Source organism: Olea europaea, chromosome 11 (assembly GCF_002742605.1).
Source record: "Olea europaea var. sylvestris chromosome 11, O_europaea_v1, whole genome shotgun sequence".
Classification (NCBI taxonomy): Eukaryota; Viridiplantae; Streptophyta; class Magnoliopsida; order Lamiales; family Oleaceae; genus Olea; species Olea europaea.
The window spans coordinates 23,124,558-23,138,786 of record NC_036247.1 but is presented as its reverse complement, the minus strand read 5'-3'; the positions used below and the strand labels follow the sequence as shown (position 1 = coordinate 23,138,786).

The following is a 14,229-nucleotide window of genomic DNA, read 5'->3' as shown; positions in this document are numbered from 1 at the left end:
TTTGGTTGTTGATAACCGACAAAAAGCTCTATAGGTAACCACTTAAGAGCATTGGTGATCACTGATGAGTGATTTTATCGATAATCATTGACGTGAATATGGAAACATTTTGTTTCTGCATTTTGGATAATTGGTGGGGATGAGGGTATCTGTACATGTGTACTTTAATTTATTTCATTAAAGGTGATAAACTTAGTGTGTCTTGTATTAAATAAGTTTTGCTTCATGTTAGCGGTTGGGTTGAGGGCATCTATTGTAGCAACAACTAGTGCACTAAACAGCAATTATAATGAATGGTCAAAGATAGCCTCAAATTCGTTGGCTTAGATCTCTATTTATATTGAAAATTTTAAGAATTTTTCTTATATTGAACTTGACTTTTCCATAATAAAATCTATTTTGTATACCATTTCTTCCTCGTATTAAAACACCATCACCAACAGCCACCAATAGTGCTTCAGTTGTTGATAGCTAGCATGAAGATCTGTAAGTGATGACTGAGGTGTGTTGAGGATCACCAATGACGACCACCTTAGATGATTGTAATGGCAACCACTAACTAGATTATGTAAACTTTTAGTTTCCACATTTTAGGTAAGTCGTGGGGATAAGGTGTAGGTGTACATGTTTATGCTTTAATTTATTTTAAATTCACAAGTGCTACACCTTCGATATGTGTCTAGTATTAAATAAGCCATGCGGTTCATGCTAGCGGTTGAGTTGAGAGCATCTATCGTGGAAAGAAATACATGCAGTTAAAGACAATTGTAAAAGATGATCAAAGATGTCCTTGAATTAGCTGGCTTGATATTTCTATTTTTATTGACACTTAAGAATCTTCTTTATCTTAAGCTTGACTTTTCAATCTAATAAAATCTGTTCTGTTTGTTATCTTTTCCTTTCTTTTTTAAAAAAAAAAAAAAAAAAAAAAAATCTTTTTGGCTTTCCTATGACAGTGGAGCTCTAAGGAACATGAATCTTCAATGCCATCGTCGCAGTGCAATCCACTTGATGAGCCTAGTCCTTTGGGCTTGCGGCTGAACAAGACACAATCTTTATTAGAATTGATCGAGAGGAGGCTCTCTGAGGAAAATAATGCTTCTCTTTCAGTGAAATCTAGTAAAAATCTCAACTCGCCAACCCAAAAAGATGCAAGGAGAACTACCACTTCAGGTGCAAATGACAAGTTAATGGCTTGTAATTTTCCATCATCACTATTGAGGATTGGTAGTTGGCAGGTATCAACTTTTGACATCATGTCATAGTCAGAGAATCGTATTTCAAGAATGTATTTCACTAACCAATCACAGGTGATTAGTATGAAATCAATTTTAGGGAACAAATCAACTTGATTGAAGCTTAGCATTGCAACAATAATTTTTATTTTTTTTCAAAATCATACTCCTTAAGCTAAGAAACTAGAGTTTCCCGCGGTCTACTAAAATGTACATGCAATGAGTTGACTATACTTGATTAAGTGCATGTTTCTCAAAACTTATAATTACTTATAAATTGGTTAAGCTCTATTGTTATGCACACATTAATCATAACTTCATCTTTTTCACCATTCATCATTTGGGACCCATTGCTTATAAGCAATTACTTTCTCTCACAAACATGTACTAATCCTAACTAAATGAACTATTAGGGGAAAAACAAATGTGATATCTAACAGGAGAAAGAAGCTTCTATAAGTGAATAGACAACTGTTACATTTAGATAATGTTACTTATATGATACCTTTGGCAGTATGTGTCAAGTTTTCAAAATGCTCTGGTGGCGAAGTGTTACTTTACAAAGTAAAAACTTGTGTGGGAGGTTCTTGAAGGTGGTCTCAAGAGTAAAATTGAAATTCTGTGGTCTGATATTATAGCTCTGAAGGCAACTTACAGTGATAATGGCCCTAGCACATTAACTATAGTGGTAATTGTTTGATCTTTTTTCATTCTATGAATAAAATGTATTCCAACTGCCATTTATAAGTGGCTTGTCATTTTACGTTACCTTTAATCTTTCATTGGTGCAGTTGGCTAGGGCACCCATCTTCTTCAAAGAGACCAATCCACAACCCAGAAAACGTACTATTTGGAAGCCAACTTCTGACTTCATTGGTGGAGAGGCTAGCAAATATAGGTAAGTGATAGTGTTCTATTTCATAGATATGTTTTTCATTCAATTGAAATTTCATGTTAAAATCGTTAGGTTTCTACTATGGGAAATGCTATGCGTACAGGATTGTGTACACGGCCCACATACAATAAAATATTCGTGGGCCTCCTCCATGTAAGGGGGGCAACCCATTTTGTACATCATGAGGTGTACGCATAGCATTTCCCTTCTACTATAGTCCTTATAATTACTTAACTGAATAATTTTTAGATCCTGAAAATTTTGGTCCTGGTTTTTGACTAAACCTTTGATGTTGTGTGAACAGGAAGCATTTTCTAAAATGCTCTCCAGGTATGTTAAACAAGAACTATGAAAAGTTGATCCAGTGTGACAGGTGTCTTTATATTTTGAGCCAACAACTCGAGATAGTTATGGATTCACCATATTTTGAAGCACATGCTTCTACTTTTGAAAATCCGGAAGAATCAAGAGGTCGTGAATTTGATCAAATGGTTGCCGCTCAAGGATATTCTCCCTCTAGCTTCCAGGATGTAGAATTAGCAGCTACCACACAATCACCTCCTTTAACTTCCAGACAGAATCCTAATCCTGTGACTGCTGGACAAGTGCCTGATGAAACCTTGTCCTCCAACTCAAGTACAATATTGCTCATCTTCAATGTGATAGAACCTCTCCAGTGAAGCTAATTTTTGAATAATTACTATAAAGATAATAAAATCTAAGCACTCATTATGAGTAACAAATTACTTATCAGCTTTTCTCCACATAGGATGCATTGATGAATGTTGATGTTGCAAATTAATTAGTTGTAGTTGTAATTTTCAAATCATTTTCGACCAAAAATTGACTAATCACATTGTCTACTGTTACTAGTGATGGCTACAGGTGCAATTGAATAAAGCGAAACTTGTGAAGGACACGGTTATTTGCAGCAAAGAAGCTGCGAACAACTGAAAGTATCAAGTCTCCATCCATCTATGTCAATGGGTGATCTAGAAAACCACACTGGAAGCTGTATTTCAGAACAACTAACTACTGGATTTGTGCCTTCAAACAAGACACCAGAATTTTGGGATGTAATGGAAAACATTAAACAAGATTTACTTAGTGTCACCCAAATTACGACCTTTTTGGATGAGAATTCTCTATTGAAAAAGGTCGATTCTCTCTCCTCCCTCTCGCAAGATCTTCTCACAAGTTCTAGTGCGAAAATTTAAAAACGAAATTACGATGAAAGTGCTAATTGTGGAATATATGTTGTATCTAATCTCATAAATGACTCAATGACGCATGGAAAGACCAGTGATGATATATTTGCCTCATCAAGAAATCTATAGGACAAGTTTTGGTTGCATGCAAATGGCACCTTAATTCCCTTTCAAGGATAGACTCATTCGCAGTATTTGAAATTCATCCTCCATGCATTGCCTCTCTTTCAGAATTTAAATGAAATGTCCCGAGCTGGATAAATATTTCTTTTAATTTTGCTTCGAATAGCATAGCAGGATATATGATTTAAGCTATAGATACTATGAATGAATATTTATAATATTATTTGGATTCTGAAATTTGTTTGATGAAGGATCCTGATAATATTTCTTGTAAAGTGTTCCTCATCCTTTCTTGTTGTCTTAGATTAGGATGTTTCTAGCTGAGGTCTGTTTTGTAATATTTCATTTTCTGCATCCGTATTTTGTACTATATTTTCAATTTGTGCCCATTTTTCTGTACTACGTGTTTAGTTGTGTTTGTTGGACATAAAAATCAACTTTAAAAAGGTTGTTTTCAGATAAGTAACTTCAGTGTACTTTAAAATGTGGCTAAAAAGTAGGATTTTCTACTTTCTTTACTCCATCTAATATCATTATTAAAATTGAATAGAAATGACATGATACATGAGATTAATGACTCAAAGTGAGAAAACACTTAAAATTTTGAAATTCTTGTCCAATTGGACAAAGTTGCATTAGATTACTGTATATTATTTATCGATAAGCCTTCATGCACACTCTTTTAAAATATTCAAAATGCTAGAAATATTGTTTGTATGACAAAAATTTCAAATTGAAATAAAAATTAAAAGTGCAAGTTTAGTGCACTCCTTAGACTTGTAATTCCATCTTAGATTTTTTTAAAGATGTTTACATACTTTATCATCATGTTAAAGTTGACTCACATCGTTAAAATTTTCGGCATTTATATACCATCAAAAGTTCCCATTATAGTGATGCAAGCCCGTCCCATAATTATGAGTATCTTGTGCACAATATAAAATACAACCCGTCTTTAAATTAATTAATAAACATAAAGAAAAAACCTAATAAAACAATGTTTAATATTTATAAAAGTATTTCTATAAAAAAATATAACAATTCAGTGTTTGTTTATATTATTTATTTTTGTCATATTATAAAAGAAAAAAATGCAACTAAACATTACCTTAAGCATATATTTTCTCCTTTCTACACTTTATATATCTTTTATTTGCTTGGTCCATCATATCTAAATCGACATATAACTTTTTTAATATAACTACCAAAAAATGTGGCTTTAGCGACAGCAAAATCTATCGCTGAAGCCATGAATTTTGTTGGTAAAAGCCTCAATGGACTAAATTAACGAAAAACACCAAGTTCAAGCAATCCTCAAACTTAGCAGTGGGAAGTGGTTTTGTGATTATATCAGCATGATTACCCTTGATATCAACTTTGCTCACTAAGATGTCACATGAGCAATCACTTCATGCACAAAATGATACCTCACATCAATTTGCTTGGTCCTCTCATGTAACACTTGATCTTTGGTCAAAATACAGCACTTTGATTATCAAAATGTATTATAGAAATCTGAAAGTCTTCATTGATCTCACCAATCCAAATCCTTTAACCGCATAGTGTCCTTACGTACGTTTGTAATGGTCGTATATTCTGCCTTTGTTGTAGATAAATCTATTGTATTTTACAAAGTAGCTTTCTAGATGATAGCACAGCCTCTAAAGGCAAACATGTACCTTGTAATTGATTTTCTTTTATCAAGATCTCCCTTCAGTGTTCCTGCCGAGATTTTCCATGTATACATTAGTGAACTAAATGCACTAGAATAAGGAACCGAAACATATAATCAATGTCTTCATCTCATTGAGGACACAATCCATATGATAATTTGAAGTGGCGGCCACAGAGTACTAACTACCTTAGCATTTAGCATATTGAAACTTTGAAGAACCTTTTCAATGTAACCCATCTGACTCAAATACAATCTACAAATCTTTCCATCCCTTAAGACTTCCATAATTCGGTGCATCCAAATCCTTCATCTCGAACTCCTTACTAAGTTGAGATTTTATATTTTTGACCTCTACTTTATCTTTTGTTGCAAATGATCGATCTACCATCTTCCTTTCTGAAGTACACTCAACGGTCATAATTATTTCTGTTGAAACTATTAGTAGTCATAAATGAATCGAACCTTTTGTACTATTGTCTCTTCTTTCTTTTTGAACACCTACTTACAGCAAACAACCCTTTTATCCTTAGGTAATTCTAAGTACAATTTTTATACGATGACTCAATCTCCTCCTGTATAGCAATCAACCATCTGCTAGAATCACTACAACTGATTGTCTCTGTATATGTTGTAATATCCTTAGTGGAATCAATTTCTTCAGTCATATTCAAAGCATATGCTACCATGTCTGCTTCTCCATTCTACTGTCGAGGTCTAATCTATCCGAAAGGTCTAACCTTAGCAATTGAGTATTGTGGTTTTGCTAATAGTGCAAGCAAAGTAGGCGAAGTATCACTATGTGTCAATTCTAAGCTGGACTATTCTGAAACCTCCAATTGTTCCCCTGGACCAATTTTCAACTCCACTGAGTTGAATGATTCTATTCCTTATTTTTATCAGAATCCCTACAAGATAAATCATGAACGATAGTAAGTTCATTAAATACTGCATCTTTATTAACCACTACATTTCTTATCGTAGAACACCACCATTTATACTCTTTCACAATTGAATTATACCCAAGAAAGACGCACTTTCTAGACTTAGACTCCAACTTCCTATTATCCATATAAGCATAGCAGGACATCCAAAAATATTCAAATCAATATAACAAGAAGGTATTTTAGACCATACCACTTATGGTGTCTTTTTCTCAATACGAGTTAAGGGTGAGCGATTAATTAGAAAACAAACTGTGGAGCCCAAAAAATCTTAAGCAGTCCAGAATTTGAAAGCATACAACGAACCTTTTCCATCAAAGTTTAATTCATCTGTTCTATCAAATCATTCTATTGAGGAGTTTCAGGTACTATCAAGTGTCTCAAGATGCCTTCAACCCTGCAGAAATTATTGAATTCTTCTGAACCGAGCTCTAGCCTATTATCTGTACGTAGACGTTTAATTTGTTTTCAAATATGCTTTTCTATCATTGTTTTCCATTCCTTGAAGGTCCCAAAATATCACTCTTCTGTTTTAAGAATAATACCCAAACTTTCCTAGAGAAATCATCAGTCACTGTTAATAGATATTAAACACCTCTCCTCGAAGGTACACTGGTCGTCTCTAAAGATTTGAATGGATATATTCAAGTGTTTACTTTGTATTATTTCTTCTAGTAGTAAAGCTGACTCTTTTTTGTTTCCCAAAGACACAATGCTCACAAAACTTCAACTTACTAGTTTTCTGCCCATCAAGAAGCCCCCTTGTACTCAATTCTATCATATCGTTCTTACTCATATGCCAAAGTTTTGTAACTTTCTCATCATTCAATGAAGAAATAGATACTGATGTATCTCCTGTAATCGTGGAACCTTGTAAAATATACAACTGTGTTGAGTTTTTGTCTTTTCATGATGGCTCACCTTCAAAATTCCACTTTCGCCAGTGTAATTATAACCCTTTGAATCAAGTGTACTCGAAGAAATGAGATTTCGCTTCAGTTCTAGAACGTCTCTGATGTCTATAAGTGTTTTGATAACACCTTCAAACATTTAATTTTGATTGTACCAACTTCGACTATTTTGTAAGGTGCGTTGTTTTCCATAATCACTGCACCTCTCGAAACTCCTTCACAAGTTGTAAATCAGTCCCTCTTGGGACATATATGGAAAGTACTAGCCAATATCTCCAAATCAGCCATGATTTCTTTAAACATAGTTAAGTGATATCCAATGATGCACGTTCAGACATTCAATGAGAATATAAGCAATGTTTCAAGTGTAGCTTGTTCATCAAACTCTTTGTTGTACAAAGTTGCTCCAACTTCAACTATAACACAGTGGCACTTTTCTCCTTGAAAACATCCTGAAGAGTTTATTTTGATAGATGTAGATGAATTTAGGATTGGGCATTTCGATCCCTATGCTTCTTTTAATCCTGCTTTCTAGGTTGAATGTATATTATCAAAGCAAAGTAAAGCTTCCTCCAAATCCATGTGTGTGGACCGACTCACTTATTCACTTCCCATAAAGTAAATCTCATTTTTTGATCAAATAACAAAATATCATACTTTATCTTTGCCACGTAGAACAATCAACATTTGTTCTGATACCACTTGTTATGAATTTGACCAAAAGGATTATGACTATAATAAAATAAATAAGAGCAAGATTAAGAACACCAAGATTTGCGTGGAAACCCAAGACTAAAAAAATCACAGGCAGAAAAGGAGAAATCCACTACAATCAATAGCAATTTTATTTACAACAAAATCTCAATGCTCTCAATTAATGTCTAAAGCTCTCACGATATTGTATGAATGATGTGGGAAAATTACTAGTCGTGGCTTATATATATAAAATTCTTCAAAGCAAATTGTAGTTAAATAGGAGTCCAAAATGCTTTAAAATGCAAATTCGGGAATCCCTATCGCTTGAGCGACAAGCGAGCGATTGGTGGGCAACAGCCCGCCCTGTCAAGCATAACGCAGGTTAGAACATTCTGTTGAAAATTTCTGGTATCACTCGAGCATCTAGCTAGTAGTAGACTAGCAAAAATGCGATGACTTTTCTTCTCGATCTATAATTTTGATCTCTTCAAGACTTCCTCAACTGGGACTCTAATACCTAGTGAAATTTGGGTAATATTACAACAATTATAATCTTGCACAAACATGTACTAATCCTAACTAATTTTAGTTTTTAAAAAAATGTAAAATGTAAATGTTAAAAGCAACATATATAAGTGAATAGAAAACTATTACATTTAGATGTGGTATGCCCGTAGTATGTTACAAATATATATAATATCTTTGGCAATATGTGTCAAGTTTTCAAAACGGTCTAGTGGTGAGGTGTTACTTTATTATGTAAAAACTTGTGTGTGAAGTTTTTGAAGGTGGTCTCAAGAGTAAAATTGAAATTTTGTGGTCCGATATTTTAGCTCTGAAGGCAGCTTATAATGATAGTGCCCATTATACATTAACTACAGTAGTAATTGTTTTGCCCTTTCATTCTATGATAAATTGTAAGCCAACTACCATTAATAGGTGACTTCATTATTTACTTTATTAATAAAAGAATTACTTTGGATCTTGTGTTCCTGCAGTTGGCTAGCAACCTAGCTATCTCAAAGAGACCAATCCACGACCAGAAAACATACTATTTAGAAGCCAACTTGTGACTTCACCGATGGCCAAGCTAGCATGAACAAGTAAGGAACAGTGTCCCTTTTCATAGATTAGTGAAATGCATGTGCAAGGTATGTGCCTTAGTGTAATTGACTACATAATGGTGTAGATAAAAATAATATTTGTGTTAAACGTTAGTTACATCAAATTTAAGCATACGTTGCTAAATGTTTCAAGGAAACAACATTGCAAAAATAGTGTATTGAGAACCATAAATTATGTACATTAATTAATTTAAAAAAAACAAAAAACAAAAAAAAATAGAAAAAAAAATTTCAATTTACTTGTTCACAATTGCATCAAAATCTTAAACTGGTATAACAAGAGCATTGAAAGCCGTCCTATATACATAATCTGTACATAATCTAATTTACAGACTAAGAAAAATTACAAAATAATATTTTAAGGAGCAAACAAGGGTTGGTTTGCACATTTCAAAAACTGCATGTGATACACTATCATAGTTAAATTACAAGCCAAAACAGCATCATGAAGTTTGTTATACATTCTTGCTAAGCTCAAACTTCCTGGAGTTTTCATGCAAAATTAGTGCTACAAAATAAAACAAAGTTACAAGCTAAAGGGAACAAGCAATGCATTCAGTGATCTCTGACTAATCTATTCTCTACATAACAAAAGAATTGCATGTATTATCTAAGAAAATAGAATAATACAAATTTAATTGCTGAAATGAAACTTTAAAAAATAACCATAGAAAACTATTCGAATAGATTAGTCAGCAAAGATACATAAGATAAAGAATTGTATTCAAAGATTTAACAATTTATATTTTAGTGATTAGATCAGTTTTAATGGAGTCAACAACTGAACAAGTTGCCAGAAGTGATCAGCAATTATTCTAGGAATACTGAAACACTACTAAAAAATAGATTTTCACCTATGCAAAATTACCAACGGAGGTAATTAGAAACGAATTATTCATTAGTAAAAGTAATTCACTTTCAACTACGATAATCAGTAAGGAATTTTCCGTTGGTAACAATGATATCCGTTTATCAACAGATATTCCTTACCTAATGTAACTGTTTAACATTTGGATCTTTTACCCATGAATATTCCGTAGGTGAAGTACCAAATATTACCAACGGAAACAATCCGTTAGTAATTAGAAACGAATTATCCGTTAGTACAAGTAACTCACTTTCAATTATGATAATCAGCAATAGATTTTTTATTGGTAATGATAATATCTCTTTACGAACGGATATTCTGTGCCTAATACGACCATTTGACATTTAAATCTTTTACCTATGGATATTTTGTTGGTAATTCACACCTATACGACTATTTGCAACATTGATTTTCACCAATTGTAATGGTAAACATTTAACAATGGAAAGTCGGTTGGTATTGGTTAAAATTTTTACCAACAGAAATTTCGTTGGTAAAAAATTCACACACTACCAACGAAATTTCTGTTAGTAAAATGTTTACTTTTTACCTACGGCATATTCCGTTGGTAACTATCAGCGACCCGCAAATTAACAATAGATTTGTGGTTGCAAATATTCCGTTGGTAAAAATTAATAGCAATGGATATCAAGGTTTTAGGAACAAAAAAATCTTTGCCTAAAGCCATTTTTTTAGTAGTGAAATAGCTCCTATTTCAACAAGCCAAAGGTAAAAGTTTTTCAAATTTCACCTTTTCTATAACACATATCAAGAAATATATACAAGATTCTCTTATTCTTTTGATCAAATGTCATCATTTTTTGAAAAATATTATATACTCCATTTCTGGTACATTTTTACAGCAATTAAAAGAACTCTTCATAATTATAAATTCTTTTCACACCTAGATTTCCATTAAAATTTTTGATACTTGACTTTATGTAAAGTTTTCAAAGTGACCCTAATTATACAACAAATAATTACAACAAAGTTTTATGATTCCCAAATAAGTAGAAAAACAAAAAGTTTCGAATTTTTCCAAATTCGAACAAAATTTTCCACGACTGTTCGTAAAGTCATAATAAAAAATTCAAATTTTAAGAAACCCCACAAGAAGAACCAGAGATACCCATCCAATTGCAAAAGCCTAGTTTACATATGCGAATAAAGGCACTAATAACACCAAAAATAGTTATATATGTTGTAATTTCATTCATGCCATAATGAATCTTATGTGAACAAAAAGGATGAAATATGGATGACAAACCTCAAATAATTTCACAGAATTGCGTTATTTGGTAGAATTCCATGCCTCTTGCAGACATCAAAGTACCAGAAAATGGCACAGCAAAATAACCAGTTCAACAGAAAATTCGTTGTAAGAGTGATAAGCATGATCGTTTCATCCTAAAATTAAAAGAACGTCGTCAAATTCTCTTTTACTAAGCACTTACTAAAATTAGTGCCCATAGCATTTTCACCAAAATAAATCAGGGAGGCCAAAAACCTGAAATATGAATTAGGAACACACTGAGGAATGAGTGATAAGCATGGTCGTTTTGTCGTAAAATTAAAAGAATGTCATCAAATTTTCTTTTATTAAGCACTTAATAAAATTAGTCCCCATAATATTTTCATCAAAATAAATCAGGGAGGCCAGAAACCTGAAATATGAATTAGGAACACTGAGGAATGAGTTAGATTATCATTTACCAACTAATGAAAATTCAATAACACATGATAGTTAACCTAGATGGGTTCTTTGCTCTCGGAAAATAGTCTTCGATTGGCAGAGCTCCTTTTTGAGTTCATCAACTAATGACTAATTTCTAATAGCAACTAATTCAGGATGAAGTCTCTTTGCCTGCATAGGATATCACTGGATAAATACTGGTGGTCAAATAATGCAATGTAAAAGAAATGATGACTTCAACTACTAACACTTGGCATTTCCTAGGTCTATGCTGTATCATAAATTATTAATCACCTGATCAGCAAGAAGGGTCACATTTGAACCAGCTGTAAGTGCAACAAATATAAAATTATTCGAAATTTTAGCAACTTTGTCTAATGTCTTGACAGCATAGACTTAGATAGTAAACAAGCAAAGAATTTCATCATTGAAAAAAGCCTTGTTATTTGCTATATCAGGAAACATAAATGATGCATATTACCTTTATATTAATGTTGTTAATGGAGGAAAGGGACATGAGCCACATGTATTAATTAAACATCTCTTTTTTCCTTCGTACAAAATTCAGACCATAAGCTATAACACATCATAAGCAACTGAAGAAAAAATCGATGAATTACATAATATCTGTGTTTGAAAAACACCTTAGAATTCGGCAGATTAAACCCAGTAGCAAGAATTGGGGAACGACAGAGAGAAAGAGGTGATATTTCATAAAATCGCTTACAATAAAAAAAAAATTGTTAAATGAAGAGGACGAATCAAAGTTAAAAATAGGAAGTGACCGTTGCATAGAGAAGGGATTGTTGGGTTTTTGATACCCAATAAATTATGGGCTATGATGTTAACATGGATTAATATTATTTCATATGCATAGGCCAATGAATGAAATAAGTCTAACAACCAAATCCATGAGCTACACCTTAGCCCAATTGTATTCTATCTTGTATATATGGCTTGGCCCGTTTAAGCCTCTTAAAGGTCCAACTAAAAACCTAACCCTAGCGTATATATAGGATATAACCCTAGCCATTTTTGTTATATGATTTGTGTGGTTTAGTGAGAAAAGTAGAGGAATCCAGGCTACACCTTTTGGTGTGTGAAAAACAGCCTCTAGAAGTGTCCAAAACGTTTGTTTACTATGTGTAATTGAGCGTTCCTTCATAGTATATCTTTGTGGTATTATCTCCTAGCTTTTATGGCCACAAATCATCACATTTTTCTTGTCCTACACGGGTAAGATTGAATAGCAACCAAGATGAATTATATTGATTGTGGTTTGGAGTTGGTTGAATTGGTTGTTGGTAGGAAAATGTATGTTGGATTGAGCCCAAAAAACCACTGATTTGAAGATCATTTGAGAGAGCTTCCGTAACATTTGGTATCAAAACTTCAAGGTGGTGATTTTGGCTTGTGAAACATACCAAAAAGTCCAGAAAATGCATCAGAAATCAGATTAAAAAAGCCATCCAAAAACTGTCAAAATCAACTTTTGTTTTTCGTGTTTTCTGATCAATCCAGAAGGAGTTTAAAATGGAGACCACTGGTATGACTTGCAGGTGAAGACGGTCCCTAAGTTAGGCACGTGGCGATGACGCGTGAAGCCCACGAGCAAATAGGAAGTGCGACGCGTGAGGGCACATGCTTTACTTTTTGGCGACAATGTCTACTGGTAGTTTGTTCCTCACATTATTTTTGACATTTTTTGTGTTGAAAATTTTCTATCTCAAGGTCTGCTGTAGAATCTGGACAACGTTGTTCTTCGGACATTCGGAATTCAATCATGATTTCTTGGTTGCTGCAATTTCCCAAGACTTTAGGACGAATAGTGGTGTCCTAGAGTGTTAAATTCGCGTGTCTCATAATTTACGGACTCAGATTGGTCTGCTTTAATAAATTGCCTGAAATCTTTACATTATTCCACTAGCAGATCATTGTATCATTAGGATTGGGGGTTGTCATTGCTTAGCAACCATTGCTTGTACTAGAAAAGTTAGGAATTATTTGCTCTGATTTGAAGTGTTGGATTTAATAGCAAGTTAATAACTGCTTCTGTATTATATTTACTGCATTGTGTGAAAATTTGAAATTTTGTTAATATACCTTCATGTTTGTATTAATTATCCTATTAAAACACCTGGACTTGACCCATTCAAGCATTCCCTTGATCTAAGATCGTGAATCTTGTGAAACCTTAGGAATCTAGAACGGTGTATATTGCGACCTTAGGATTACTTTGTGTGAACTATTTGTGATTTGGTTGTTCTGTTTTTCTTAAAAAATGTCTTCACACTTCGAAGTTGGGATTTTAATGGGAAAGGGGATTTTTCAATTTGGCAACAAAAGATGAAATGTATTTTGGTCCAACAAAACGTTTCAAAAGCCATAGATGGCAAATTTCTCGCAAATTTGATAGAAACATAAAAAGAGGAATACAATGAACTTGCTTACACTTCAATTATCTTGCATTTATCTAATGCTGTTTTGAGAAAAGTTGGAAAACTAGATTCTATAAAAGAATTTTGGAAAAATTTGGAGGACTTATATTTACTTAAATCCACTTCTAATAAATTATACGTACCTGAAAGATTTTTCAGTTTTAAAATGGATCCTTCAAAGGATCTTAACAACAATCCAGATACTTTTAACAAACTTTTTCAAAACATTGTTAAGTGCGATGAAAAGGTGTTTGAAATATATAAAGCAATTATCTGAGTTATTTCCATGCCTGATTCATATAGAGAGGTTAAGAATGCAATTAAGTAGGTAAGGACACCGTAACACCCGAGATTGTCATAGACTCGTTTAGGAGTATGGAGATGGATATTAAGATTGAAAAAGAGGATAAGAGGAGTAGCAA

General features: G+C 33.2%; 1 protein-coding gene across 1 annotated transcript; it reads left to right on the top strand.

Annotated features, from left to right (window-relative positions):
* Positions 1 to 493: 493 nt before the first annotated feature.
* Positions 494 to 3,084, top strand: LOC111404599. The gene is made up of 6 exons (XM_023033385.1): positions 494 to 502; positions 957 to 1,197; positions 1,829 to 1,923; positions 2,027 to 2,133; positions 2,435 to 2,789; positions 3,016 to 3,084. Exons 1-6 carry the CDS (start codon positions 494 to 496, stop codon positions 3,082 to 3,084), a joined length of 876 nt encoding a protein of 291 aa, XP_022889153.1.
* Positions 3,085 to 14,229: the final 11,145 nt, after the last annotated feature.